Source organism: Phasianus colchicus, chromosome 1, assembly GCF_987193195.1.
Source record: "Phasianus colchicus chromosome 1, bPhaCol1.hap1.1, whole genome shotgun sequence".
NCBI lineage: Eukaryota > Metazoa > Chordata > Aves > Galliformes > Phasianidae > Phasianus > Phasianus colchicus.
Genome location: NC_143436.1, coordinates 190811964 through 190827434, shown reverse-complemented (window position 1 = coordinate 190827434; position 15471 = coordinate 190811964). Strand labels below are relative to the sequence as shown.

General features: G+C 34.9%; 1 protein-coding gene across 10 annotated transcripts in view; it reads left to right on the top strand.

The window, feature by feature from the left end:
* DLG2 (discs large MAGUK scaffold protein 2) overlaps positions 1-15471 on the top strand; it is a 1008740-nt gene that overhangs the window by 687812 nt on the left and 305457 nt on the right. For all 10 annotated transcript variants that reach the window (XM_090134092.1, XM_090134093.1, XM_090134091.1 and 7 more), the window contains one exon: positions 2583-2752. In XM_090134092.1, the coding sequence (XP_089990218.1) occupies positions 2583-2752 (170 nt within the window). The remainder of the gene's footprint in view (positions 1-2582; positions 2753-15471) is intronic.

Below are 15471 nucleotides of genomic sequence, written 5' to 3'. Positions count from 1 at the left end.
GTACATAGATCATATAACTACCCTGGGAAGGTTTTGAGATAAATGGGGTAAGGTATACATGCATCAACTGAAATATACTTTTGCCATATAGTTTTCAGGTGAATATCTCAATTAAGTTGGGAAAATACAGTAGAGGGATATTGACAAGGGCAAAATAATTTTGGTCCTAAGGAGTAAGCCTTATTCTTGAATACCTGAAAGAGTTTTCTTAAGCTGGATTTACCAATATATTTTCCTATTAATATTTTGGTTTTATGTTGCTGCAGCATTTTTAGGTCACTAAGAGAATAGATCCTGATTGTGGTAGAAAATGTACTGTTAAAATTTAGTCTACTGTACTGAATTTGAAACAAATCTTCAGGAGTTGCTTTGTTAATAATAATGAAAAGAAGGTTAAAGCCCATTCACCAGCTTACATTTTTTTATTTCACTGCTTTGTGGCCTTGCTATTTTAGTGGTCTAAATATTCTGAGTGTTTGCAGACTCCTGTGGTCACTGGATTCTGTTGACCTATGGTTGCATTTGCATTTCTACCAAATTTATGATAAAGCCATAGGAATTCTATCAGTACAAACATGCACCTGCACACTCCCATGTGTGTGCATGTTCTTCAATATTTTATTTATTTCTAACTAGAAATTTACATAAACTAAACAATTCATCTCTGTGTTTGTGAGGGAAATAAAAACCTGGGGTTCCCAAAGAATATATGTCCTAGCACTAGGTGTTTTCATCATAGTAGACTGAATGGGATGATTGCTGTCAGTGTTGTTTCTGCACTGATAAATTTTGTGTAGAAACAAAATACTAAAGTACTTCCATTATGGAGCAGCTTTTTATTATCTCACTCATATTCATACAACCATAGAATTTGTCATGTTGGAAAAGACCTTCAAGATCATCAAGTCCCACACTGCTAGTATTAATCTGTGTATGTTTTAGTAAAGATGGCCTTAGAATTTTAAAGTAGATAACTCTAAATGGCTGAATTTCAGATAGTAAAGTGAGATTCCTTTTGTAGAGTAAAAATCATTTTCCAAAGGCTTTTTCAGCAAATAGATATATATGGCTTACTGATTTTAGCAAGTTCAGTACGATTCCATGTCCTTCATTGACTTGCTCCATAAGATTTGCTTTTTTTCCTTGACAGAAGGCTTCAGTAGAACCTTAATGAGAAGTTTTAGATATATAGAATTATCTAATAGTACTGATATTTTTCAATGCAGAGCACAGTATATAGGAAAACAAAAGAAATGTAGTCCTTCTTTTTAGTGGTTTTATAATCTTTTCCTACCTTTTCATTTTCATAGCCAATCAATAGCTAAAATCTTGTGGTTTTCATTATCTGTATTTCAGGTATGACAGTGAGAGTCAGAAATGTGTCCAGAATCCGATATACAGCAATATTTAACAGAAGCACAGAGCAACTTAGTCATAATTACTATACAAGTAGGAAGTAGTAACAGGATGCATTCATGATTTATTTAATAGAATAAAGCAATTTATATTAGACCACTTATTAATTTGACAGCCAAACCAGACAATTATGCATTTCAAAAATGAATACTCCTGGCATTGATGGAAACCAGGAAGTCCAATTTCTGGAAAAACTGGAAAATTTGCCACACAGAATTTATTATCAGAATGGGAGTTCCAATTTTGTGCCCTTCCTAAGACAGACCAATTGTCAGTTGAAGGCTGTTATCAATGCTTCTCCTAGTAAAGTTTCTTCGAAAATACTGACAACACAGAAAATGTTTGGTTTCAAATAATGTTTGAAGTTTTGGCTTTATTTTATTGTTGTTTTTTTAAGCAAAAACAGCAGCACAAGAATGTAAAAAAAAAAAAAAATCCATCCTAAGTTCTTGGAGTTCAGATAACCTTTTGTGAAAATCTCATTCTCCTTTTATATGCCACAACTTTGCAGTAATATACAAAATAGGGAAAATACTACATCTAATTAGGTCACTTTGAGGGTGAATAAATTAGTTCAGCCCCATAAAAATCTAGTAAATATCCAAAATAAGATTATGAGGGATTTTCTTCTAGTATTCTATGCAAAAATATATGTTACCAAACAGCATATCTTGGAGCCTAGACTTAGAGTTGAACTTTGTACTTTGGTGAATTAGAATTTTTTGGCTGTGTTGAAGAAGTAAGATAGATTTAAGAAGGTATTTTATGAAATACTGATCTCTCTGTATTGAATTAAATCAATAGATTTCCGTAAGAGCACTGGTAGTAGTCATACCATGAATTGTGACTCTGGTAACTAGATTATATTGTTTAGTACAAACTCTTTTAACTAAGTATGTAAAAACAAGTTGTTTATTATTTCCATCAGCCTAGTGGCTCCAACCCCAGTTTATGATGGAGGACGGTAGGTGTGAGTAGGCATGATTTAGTTTGAATCCAGTATGTATTTTGGAGAATTCGTGCATTCTGTTTCCATCTCACTGCTGATGTAGCATATAGCATTATTGCATTCGGCAAACTTCCCAATTAAGTGGTTATTGCTTTACAGCACTACTGACAAAACACTGCTCAGTCTAAAATAACATGGTTCTTTCTTTTTCTTGAAGGGTCAACGACTGCATCTTGCGAGTGAATGAGGTGGACGTGTCAGAAGTCTCGCACAGCAAAGCCGTGGAGGCCCTAAAAGAGGCTGGCTCCATAGTTCGATTGTATGTTCGTCGAAGGAGACCTATTCTGGAGACCGTGGTAGAGATCAAGTTGTTCAAAGGCCCTAAAGGTAAATATGAAAATGAATACACATCCATTTTAAGCTTGATGTTTAACCTCTCTCATAGATGAAACAGGACCTGACTTTGTTGATTGGTTAACTGCTTGACCTGTCAATTACAGAAATACGGTGAATTTAGGCTGGCAGAACCTGGATTCATGATTGTGTGTTTTCATTACATATAAAGGAATACAAGACATAGTGATTTGTGTGATGTAATGTTTCTTGTATAGAATAAATGCAAGATACAGAAATTGTATGCTTTTCAATGATGGAAGATACATTTCTTCTAAACTTACTCTACTGATATCCTTGAAATTCATTGAAGATGCTACTGAAGTTCATTGAACATACTGAGTTTCTGAATTCTTCCTTTTTTAAAGATTGTTTCATGTATGTCCAACTTCTCCTTTCTGCTTTCACATCGATGCTTTTTCCTACAGTTCTCTTTAAAACAAGGAGATAGGAGTACTAACTTACCAAGATACACAGAATAATTTCATTTTTTTCCTTCAAAAAAATTCCATGAATGTCTAGGATAAGACCTGCACTAGCCTAAATTACCTTTATCATTTCTAACAGAACTTTATGGCTACCTATGGCTAAAAAGACTGACAGCATCAGCAAAAATTATAGTGTTGAACAGAAAGCAGAATATTATTTGTTAAGGTGAAAGTTTAACCGTATAAAACTGTGTGTTATCACCTTAACTTTTGTAAAAAATATTTCATTGTAGAAATTACTTTTTAACAAATTTAAATGTATTGTTTTTCCTACCTGAAATTTCCCTCTAGCTATTAACTTCTAGATAATGAGCTACTTTTCTTTATATCTGATTTTTGGGCAAAGAAAATGATTATTTACACAGTACACGGGAACAGAATGAACATGCAATATATTTATTTGTTCCATAATAACTGTTTCATAAGAAAGTCTCTAATTAATAGCATATGCATGAAATGAATAAATTTGCATGTCATATATGTCATACATGTGAGATTATTCTACCTGTTTCACTTACATGGGATAACCTGTAGGTTTTTTTCAGTGCTTTCTCTTACCTTTCAAATTTCATGAATATTACGGTATATTCCTGGTAGTTTTTTATACCAGTAATGGAGTCTTTTTGTTTGTAATACATGTGGAATTGCCGAGATTACCCATCCACAGTTCATAAAATGCACTGTTTCTAATATCCTCTATACTATATCTCTTCTGTGTATATAACAGTTCTCTGGAAGAGCACTAAATCTGTCACTTTCTGCTCTTGGCAAACATTGCAATAAATTTAAGCATGCATCTGAGGTTGAACTCTGAAAGTCTGGATTCCAGTGGTCAATTACAATGCTAAACTATCTTTCAGAAAAGTGTATCTGATGAGACTTTGTGTGTGTGTAATCAGAAGAGTAGTGCAGGGAGCAGTAGTAGTTATAAAATATTGGAATTAAACCAAGTGTGTGATATGACAGTCATTTTGAGTAACCTACAGCTAAAGAACTTAAAATAAACATACCCTTTCAGATTGTGATGAAATAGAAAAAGTTATTCACCATGACCAAATAACAGACACATTGTGGAAATGGACAGGAAAGGGAATCATTTATTAATAACCTTTTTTTTTTTTTTTTTTTTTTTTTTTGCAAGATGTTTTGAAATTTATCTATTTCCATAAAATGGAGTGGATGCCAAAAATTTATTTCTTATGAGAAGGTAAAGAAACTTTGCAGCTTAGTGCTATAGACATCAATTTTGTAGATGCATTTTTATGAATAAAAATTTTACAAGTAGGTGCTAGAAATATTGAATTTTATTGCTAAGCTGAATATTTTTAAAATTTTCATTTCAGTATGAGCAAAGTAACAGGAAACTTGGTAAATAAGAAAAGATGAGGAGATAGTTGCTTGCAAAATCTTTTCTCATTCTAATTTGGGTAATAAATTGTATGTTTTCTACATTCCACAGATGAAAAAATCAGAATCATATTAATGCTAATTGTAATAGCTGTAGTAGTTCTGTGTTTTGTTTTGTTTTCTTTTCTTTCAATTTTTCAATATCATCCATTAAAACTAAATTACCTGTTGAGAGGAAGCAAACTCGTGGCATAATCCTGTCAGCTTTGGCTGTAGATTTCAGTACTAGTCAATTGCAGGATGCTTATCTACTCATAGTTCAGGTAATTTATCTGAGAACTGCTCTTTCAAACCTTTACTATACAGTGCAGAAACAAATAAGTAATTATAAACGCAGTGTTTAATGCTTTTCAGAGCCAGATGGGGTCCTAAAATCAGAGGTACTCTTCATACCAACTCCTGTCTCCCTACTCATAAGCTTATTCAAAGAGTAAGGAAAATGAATGTGCTTCTATACAAGGCAGTTGTGTCACACTGAATCTGTAGTAGTAAATATCTTTTCAGATGCTTCTTTTCCTGCTTGTCTCCTTCATATGTTATTGAATTAATTTCTCACTGTTTGAGATTTTACCACAAAAGGGGAAGTACTGACTTCTCTATAACCATGTAAGCTTGGGGGTCACTAGCTTGCCTGGATATGTATAGTAGATCATATCTTTCAGCACTTGAAGATGATAAAGAAGGAAATTTGCAAGGCATTTCATTTAAATATTCTTTTAATTTCCTCTGAGCCATTCAGAGCAAGGGCATTACAAGACGTGAGTCCATAAAAGTTGGATTATTTAATACATGTTGGCTTTTCTAGCGAGCAAGCAGAATATAAAGGACAATAGTTTAGTGAGCATGGTGGTGGATAGGTTGATGGTTGGACTAGATGATCTTAGTGATCTCTTCCAACCTTAATGATTCTGCAATTCTATTCTATGTTTTAGACCCTTCTGATTTCAGGTTTCAGTGCAACTGCAACTGATGATAAAAAGCTTTCTTAGTATCTTGCATGATTAAAAGCATTGTAACTCATTCACTTACCTTTTTTGAAGAAGAACTAAATAAAAGACACAAATGAGTTGCACAACGGAAAACCAAAGTTCCAAACAGAACTGCTGTGTAGATATTCAAAGCTGTGCACTCACCAGTTCACCACACCTGATTGATATTATTGACTGGTGTCTATATTAGGTGTCTGTAAGGTAATTTCTAACTCTGATCATTGCAGGATTGTTCTGTCTTTCATTTGCTTGGGAGATCGTGTTTTGAATGCCTCTTTTGCTTCTCCTCATTCAGATGTACAATCTTAGTGATTCACTGTACAGCTTTGCATAGCATTTAGCAAATGGTAGGTGTTTTACTTCAGTCACTCTCAGGACCATCTACAAATTGTAGCAGCCAATGGCTTTGCAATAGCTGATGTTTGTAAAGGGGAAGGATATGCAAAGGACCTTTCTTGTTGAAAATCAATGGAATTTACACACTGTTGAAAACCGTGCCCTAAAATATTATTTTCTTCTTTCACTGTACTGAAACATAACAAGACTAACAGTAATGAGAATAGATTTTGTGTGGTACAGGATTTGCTTCTCAGGAACAAGCAGACAGACATTCTAAACAAAGCAATTTAATGGTGGCATTCGGCTTTGTAGCAAAAATTGTGGATTACCGTCATAGAAGACCCTGAAAAGAACTTTGTTCTATATATGAACAGTGAATTATGAACTTCAGCCACTATTCAGAGACTGCAGAGCTCAAACTGCTTTGATTGCAGTTGACTGAAGGGTTTTAAACCACATGAGTTCCACTGGCCTCTGCAGTCAGTGGAATTTTCAGGAATTCCATGCTGTTCTATTACACTGTAAATCTGCTTTTTACTAAAATCAGAAGTATTAAATAATGTGCTTCCCATAACATTAGTTATAGAAATTAAACTTGTTTTTTTTTCATTTTTGAAGAATCAGCCCGCAACTTGGAAAAGTACCCTTGTTAAACTAGCAGTCAGAAACTACATATACACACAATTTGTGTAATACTTTCTGTACCAATATCTAACTGATAATTTAAGCTCTGATACTATATACTAGAAGAGTAAAATAAAAAAAAAAAAAATGCTGAAAACACCGCTTCCAGTAACTACAGCAGTACTGGATCACATAATAAATTTTAGATCTCAATTCTTTAGGAAATGTAACACATGAAAGAAAACACAGCTGCAGAAATGAAGCTGAAGCTCAGGGCATATGAAGCAGAACAGCTGAGTACCAGGAAGCTTGACTGGGAAAATGGCAGACTTAAAAACATTAAAAAAGAAACAATATGAAGTGTAGCTGATTCTACCATCTGGATCTTCTAGTGGCTTGAGAACAGAATTATACAGAAATAGGATGAATTTCCTTCACCCCTATGGTAATTCAGTAGTAACCATCAGTGTTTTAACTGCAGCAGTCTTGCAGCAGTGGCCACAGCTGCCATTTTATTCACTGTATTTTAGATGAAAAAGCTCTGAACAGAACCGCAGCTACATCTCTGTTTTGTTGTCTGTAAGTGTGTTTTAATTCCTGGTGAATTCAACCAATGATACATTTTTGAGCAGGTTCACCCCACTCAACTTTGTGCCCTTAAACAAAATATATCTGGGGACACTTATTCCTCTACTCCTTTCCTTCTGTCAGATTAGGGACTTTTGGGGATTTTTCATATAACCTCTTCAGGGTGTTGTTATGTTTTGAGGATTTCCATTAGAATTTAATGCATCTGCTAAGCACTGTTAGCCCAGGCCTGTATCTCTCTGCAGATAGCTATCTTCTCTATCTTATTTTACTTCTTAAAGAGGAAACACTAAGCTGTGGCATCTCAGTAAAATACTCAGAAATAAGATGGGATTAATACTAAGGACATAACATGCATGTATTTTTTAAATTACATACATTCATCTAAATATTAGATGAAGTCATTCAGCATAATCCGTTCCAGAGTTTCCATTCCATTGTTTTGCTGTGGTGGCCTGCAGTGAGTATGCAGCCTGTGGGACATTTGCTTTTCACATAGCTAGCTGTTTAATTCTTGATGATAGTAGTTAAAGTGACTGGGTAATAACGAAGCTTCCTACTGTATTTGGAAAAGAATCACTATCTTTTAAGTAGCATATTTTTCAACCCCTTACTTAGTTATGGAATTTTCTTGAAAAGATGAAGACATTTTCACCATCAGTGGTTTCACTGCAAACTTACCTTGAATTGTTATTGAAATGTTTTTCATTAACAACGTTTCACAAAAGTTTATACTTATGTCATTGGAGTTGACATGTTTTAGCTTGAATTGATGGCCTTAATGGGAAAAGCTTGTGCTGTGTTGCATTGATAGCATCCTGTCTTGCAATGACAAGTGAAGTAGTCCAAAAAGTTGGGTACAATTATGTGTGCTTTTGAAATTTATTAAAAGTGTCACTTCTTAAAAAATGTATTCAATTCAAGGCAGCAGAAGAGCAGCTTTTTAAAAATGTTTACAAATGCTGTTCCCAGTAAGTAAGGAGAAATCCTATTATTTTTATCTACTAAGACAAAGTCAAAGGTTACCTTTTCATCTCAGGTAATAGCTACAGCTCTTAAAATGGAACAGAGAGCTTTTGCAAACAAAGAACCCCAGTTACCAGTTCCAGAGAGCATCAAGAGCTTTCCAGTTGTGCTGTCTGATAACTGTTTGCAAATGATTCCTTCAGAGAGATGATGATGTGTATATTTTTGTTATTATAGCTCTCTCTCTACTTCTATCCTGGCCTGTTTTCTCTAATTCGCTGGACACTAAATACTATACAGTAAACCTTACAACTTGAGGAGAAAGGGGTTGTATGGGAAGTTAGGCAGATGTTTTATTAATTTATGACAGCCTGAAACTTTCAAAACATTTTTAATTTCATGCTAAGAAATGTTTTAATAATTCCAAAGTGTTTTCAGAAAAACTGTTTTTTTTTTCACAAACCAGAAACATTTTCTTATGGTCTTTCAAAAATTTCAGTCCTATGGATTCATCAGCTGTGAAGTCATTTCTATTTTTCAGTGTTTTCCATCTGTGCTGTGAGCTTTTTCATGGATCCTGATCTAAAATAGAGTAAAATTGGACAACTTTAGAAAGAGCTGTAGAAATATTAGAAAGCAGGCAAATTTTCCAAATTCTAGATTTAACAAACTACATAAGTTCTTGACTCTAATCTAAGTGCTTCATTTCATGTTACTGTAATTCACTTACCAAAGGAATAAATAGAAAAGGCACCACAATTGAAACTCTAAAATACTATTTTCTTTGTGAAATGTCTTTGCTTGAAGGGCCTGGTATTTAATCCAATAAGCAGAAAGTGCTCTGTCAAGCTCTAAAACATAATTATCCAATTTTAAGATAGTGATTCAAAATAATCATTTATAAGTTAACATCACTAAAAGACATAGTTTCCCTGTAGGCTAAGATTGTCTCATATAACAATATGTGAGTATCTGCATAGTTTATCACATGAATATGGTATTCTCTTGGAGCTCATAAAATTAAGAGCTCTGTAAGAGTGCTATAAGAGGTTTTGTTATTTCTCAGAAATATTTTAATATATGAATGCTGCCAATGCCTGATGGAAGAAACCATGGCAGGTTATATCAGCATATTTGTATTTCTGACTCAAGATCTCATTCTTTGTTTTTATAGAATCAGAGAATCATAGAATTCTCAGGTTGGAAAATCCTGATATGATAATTTTGACTTCTCTTTTTTATGTTTCACTGTCATTTTCCATTTGCGGTAATTTTCCATTTCCAGATTTCCATTTGCAGCTACTTTATATATACCTATTTGTTTGTTTTGTGTTTTTCCCTTAAAACCATTCAATTTTTAAAACCTCTCCGGGACTTCTGGGTTAATATGCAAAACACACTTCTCATCTGATAGTAGATTTTAAGTATCAGTTTCCAGAAGTCATTCATAACAAATGAAGTTTCTACTGAAATGAGCAGTACTTTCTGCAGCTCCATCACGATAACAATTTCTGAAGTGGTGCAGTAGCAATTTCAAAGTGCAGTGCTGTATTTTAATAGCCAATTGAGATGACTATAAAAATCCAGCACTGAGCATTAAGATCATTACTAAATTGCTTCAGCAATACTTACTGATGAGGCAGCTTCAATAGAATACAATTCATCTTAATGAACTGTGGCTGCAATAGAGCAAAAACAGCAGCACAGAGGAAGATGTGCAGGTAGGTTTGGATGCCAAAGAGCTTCTTTGAGAAAGAAACAGCTTTGGCTAGCATCCTTTTGTCTTCACTAGAGAAAAAAAGTAAACCTGTTGTTACAATTGCAATTAAATGGCAGAAGATGGTGTTATCAAATTGTTACGTTGGACCACATTTAGCCATACCTGGAGCTAATTAATCTGTTGACATTTCAATTCACAGAATCTTCAGTACTGCTTTCTGAATTAGGCATTTCATATTACTATCCATTCACCTTGATAATTTTATCAGCTCTGGCTCTAGACAACAAGTGGTATGGTGCAGCAGTGTGTCCTCATTTTCTCTGATACTGTCAATTCTTCTATTGTGCTTAAAGTTACTTCTGTAGCCTTTGGTGAGAATTAAGAGGAGTTTATATGATTTATGAGGTTCCCCCTAGAATAGTTCTGGCAGGTTTACCTCTGTAATCTCACACAGGAAAGCTGAGGGAAAAGAATGGTGCTTACTTTTCTTTGTTCACTTCTTTTACACAAACAGAGAGGAGTGCTTAATTTCTGTTCTCAGCTGTTGTATTGGTAATGGACTATTTTAAAAATACTCTTTGACTTGTCATAGAATAATAGAATATTCTAAGTTGGAAGGGACCCAACTGTCTCTGTACTTGTGGCAGTCCTTCAAAAGAAATTACTAAATGCATTTTCCAGCTACCTACTGACTGCTGGGACACTGTTGGAAAGTTCTTTGCAGTATCTTTTGTCTCTGGCTTTTATGGAAAACTAACATCTGAGCTTTGAGATGTTTTCTTGATGCCATTGTTTTTTTCTCTGTGTCAGTTTTAGTATTTCCAAGGTTGTTTCTCCACCTCTAAGCACTTCTTGTGGCTTTTTTTTTTCATCTAAGACAAATATTACACAAATTCCCAGTTAATCTTGGTCAGTTTGTTTTCCCAGTCAAAACATCTTCTTCTGACCAAGTGTAATGTAATTACAGCCAATCTTGTAACTATAACATATCTCTGTTTGTTTTTCTTCCCCTTTATATTAAGAATTTCTTGGTCATAAAATATTTTCATCTTTTCCATCCCCACTCTACAGTACTGTGTAAGATTTAAAAGGGGAGCAAGAGAAGAAACCTTTCATTATGTTTGCCATCACTGTTTTCATCAGGCCAAAATGAGAAAGGGAGGAGGTCCAGCAGACAGTGCAGCAAAATGCTAATTATCTCATCACTGTTTCCAGATACACAATAAATCAAAAGATGAGAAAGGAGAATGATGTCATTTGCTAAACTACTAGGTGGGTATGGAAAGAAGTCCTTCTCTAGACAGAAGGCCAGTATCTTTTCTCTGTGTTCTTAGTGGAGGAGTAAGAATTGTCTAAGGAGTGGCAGTATCCTTGCTTCTTTTTTCACCACCTATATGTTCTTTGGTTTAAATTCCTCAGGTGAGTTTTAGAGAATGATTATCCTTGATCTTTCATCACTTTAATAAATAAACAATTATATGACAGCAATTGCTCTGAGCCTGATATGACATCTAGATGTAACAGAGGATACATTAAGGCTTTAGCATCCTTTGTGGAATCTGTTCACTGACATGACATCTGTCACTTGCAACTGAATAGTCTGAGAATCCTTAGGGCTGTTTCTTTGCACAGCTTCATCCTTTCTTGAGTATAAAGCCAAAAGTACAAATTAACCAGGTGAAATTACAGAGCAGAGATTTCACCCTTTATTGCTCAGTTAACCATCTACATAACAATTTCTGTCTAATTGATAGTTTTTCAGGTGTCCAGATCTTTCTCAAGAAATCTACTCACTGAAAGACAACATGCATCAGCAAAACACTGCAGTGCCACTAAATACATCTTTAAAAGAATAAACTGTATTTGGTTAATTTTTTATGTCTTGGAGAGCTGTAGATATTCACTTTTCTTGTATTCTTGTCTTGTCTTTTTTTTTTTTTTTTTTTTTGTGGTAATTCTAAATACAGGTAGACAGTCTTTTGAGGCAGGCTTCAGAGATTTAGATGGTGGTAAAATTAGAAAGCTGGGTGAAGCTTTAAAGATTCAAATGATGCAGCAAATACAGTATAAATCTGCAGCCTATTTAAAAAATATTCAAGATTCTCAATGTTTTTCTTTCGTTTCCACTAGCTGAAAAAAAGGAAGGAAGTGTATTGAAAGTGTCTCTGAACATCTGAAGGAAGTAGCTGGCTCAGTCAGGAGCCAGACGCCAAAGAGATTAATTGCATATAGTCATTCATCTGTCAGTTCCCCATACTATATCCTGGCCCTGTCTGTGGTTTTGTCATCCTCATTTTGCTTTCAGTATTCCAAAGCTTGTCTATGATTGTTGTTATCTGTAATGAAAACAATAGGTTTCTTTTTAGATGATAACTAAAAAGTGGCAATCAGATCTCAACTTGTCTAAAAGAAACTTCCGTTCAGTATTTTAGCTTTAACTTGCTATTTGTTAATTCAGATAATTTGTTCAACAACTTTGGAAAACTGCACTGCCTTCACCTGTAAGGATTTTCTGTTTTGCTTTGTTTCTTTAATTATATGGGTATTCCTAGAGATGCCAATCTTTCTTTTGATTTAGACAGAAGATCCTTTGCCTTTTGCCAAAATGAAATGATTTGTGCAGATGACCCTACATTCCAATTGTGCTATCTGGAGATATGAGTTGAAGAAACTCTAAGCTCTGGGACTCCGGCACACAAAAATTCTGGGATTGTACATGCTACATCAGTACATACAAAGGTCAGCTCTTCTGGACATCTTGCAGAGGTTCTTATATTGCAGATGAGGTCTGATCAGACACTGCAAAGGTTAGACTTGCTGTGCCAAAGGCTTGTGATCCCTGGCACATAGTTACTTTTCACCTGTTTTTCAGGTGAGCAGTAAAGCTGTGTCATTCCAGAGAATATCACTTCTTTTTCTTTGCTTTCAGAAGGCTTGTTTAAGATGTTTTCTGCCATTTGGGACAATGGCAAGGTGATAAGTTTTTCTCAGTGCAAAACATTCGGTGTCTGAAAGACAAAAAAGAAAAAAAACACCTTGTGACCTCTTCCAGAGTACATTTTTATCTGAATTTAACTTCCTATGAGAAAGACAAGGAGAAAGCTCTGTCTCTAATTTGTATTTTCTAAGACAAATGTACAAGTGAGAGCTTGCAAAAGCAAGTTATATCTGTTGAACAAGAAACGTTAGCTCATATACTTAAAGTATTCCAAGAGCATGAAACCAAAGGCATGTTGCCTTCTGGAATTTCAGTAATGATTTCTATGAACAAATAAGAAGCCTGCTCTTGGATTCTTTAGAAAGAAGCTTGTCTAATCATTTCCTTAGATAGAAAGAAAAAGCTGGAAAGCAAGATCTTCACATTGAACACAATATAAAATAGTGTACAATGACAAAAAAAATATATTTAGGATAGGACAAAAGAGACACTGCAAAGGCTAAACAAACAATATCCTCTGGGCATGCTTGAAGATTTCATTTTGGAAATTGATATTTTGCAAATAAAGATCTAATTGACTTTTTCCCATAATCTGCGTTCTGGCTTGGTTTGGTTTGTTTGTTATGCAAATCAGGATATAGGATGTCTTCTGAAATGAATAGAGAAACAAAGGAAACTGAAATGAGGAAGCATAAAATTGCAGTAGATAATTTAGTAAGGTTGTTTAGTGTAGGCACATTTATGTTTTCTCTACTGTAGTCAAAAAATGGACTCAGTTTTAATAGTAGGCCAGGGGTGAATCTTATCTGCAGTCTGTAAGTTGTACGTAAGCTGATTTTAAATGATTGTCAAATGCTATAGCCAAAATTTCCTGAAAGTTATTTTAAAATACTTGTCAATTCCATGCACAGCATGTCAATTCCATGTCCAGCATGCACCTCCCCTCTGTGATGGAGTAAAACCAATTGTAATTTAGAGATGTGCTTTGTAGGTGCAGAGGGAATGCTGAGATGACAGATGCTTTTGAAGGAAGATATAAAATGTGTCTACAATTTGGCTGGCATAGGTTTTCACAGCAAGGTCATCTATACGAGGAACGCTATCATGATTAACACCAGCGACAGCAGAGTGAGACCTCAGCCTGAAATGAAGAAGAAGCAGGCCAGGCAGCACTTAAATATATTAGACATTTTTACACTTGCAGGCCCTTATGATTTTGATCCCAGACCACTCAGACTTAGCTGATCAAATCAGTGCTAACTGGGGTTTCTTTTATACACTGTGCAGAAAAGGCAGAGGGAAAAATTGCCAGGTGCAAGCAGAAAGCTCATTTTCATTGAAGTCAACAAGGGAAGCCAAGACAGTATAAAACCACTAGTTTGCTTTCAGAATCCCAAAGGAATATCAGAAGACGTATTGAATCCTTTTATAAGTACCTAGAAAAAAATTTTAAGAGCAATGGTTAGCAGAGGATGTAATGCTCTTTTGCAGCATTATTTTTCATATATTTTTCTCAGATGACACCGTGTGCTGGGAGGGGTTAAGACTGAAAGTTGTCTAAAAAAAAAAAAGACATTTTGCTGAATTGTAATTCAGTAAATTCAGTAGGGACAACTGCAAAGCATTCTCAGTAGAGATAATCAAATAATGCAATAAATAGTGCTTTACAGAAAACTGTCAGGACACGAATCCTGTAGCAAAGGATCCAGGACTTTGTTAGCTGTAGCATCTTGTCTTTTAAACATCACGCTGTGATGAAACATTCAAACTCTATATTGGGATTTATAAATTGAGGTATAGTTTATAAGACATGAGAAGTCCTTTCATCCTTCACAGGTAAGGAGTGAGCTGGAGAGCCCAGGCTTTGAGATTTCCACTTCAATAAAGGTGTGGACCAGCTGGAAGGACTCCAGGGGAAAGCAGTAAAAATGATCAGAGATTTAGAAAGCCTGTCCTACAAGGAAGGAATGAGTGATCTGAAGTCATTTATCTGAAAAACCAAAGACTTGGAAGGGGGGTTGTGGGCCTCTAACAATACTCTTTTTGCTTTGTAGCACATCTTTGAAGAGTGATTTTTCTCTGTGTGCCTGGTAGGAAGGGTGTAGAACAAAGCGTAATAGACAAATTACTATAAGCAAGATGTGGATTGGATTTAAGAAAAAAATGAGAATTGTGATATGATAGATTTCCAGGCAGGTCACCATGTCCCTAGAGGAGGAAATAACCAGGTGTTCTGTGTAGCCATTTGTTAGCCATGATGCAACTATCTTTGGCTCTGCCTTAGGCCAAGGAGGTAGAATAAATGATCCATGGAGTTTCTTCCAGCCCTGAGCCTCAGTGGTCATAAAAACATTTTCTCATTTCAGCTCAGTGTAAAGACAAACAGTAGACATAGGGATATTACAATCCTGCACCTGTAGAAATAAAAAAGGTGTCTTCCAGGCAAAAAAAGACACAATTCCTGCACTTTTTCTCAACTGTAATTTAGTGTTTTGATTTCCATCTTTTTTGTTTTACTTATGGCTAGGACAGATTAAGACACTTTTGGAAAATACACTTCACATATAATATTTTGAATAAATACTGGAACATGCCATGGCAGCCTGCATATTTTCAGTTACATCCAGCAAAGATTTCTCTGGCTTTTCAACTTT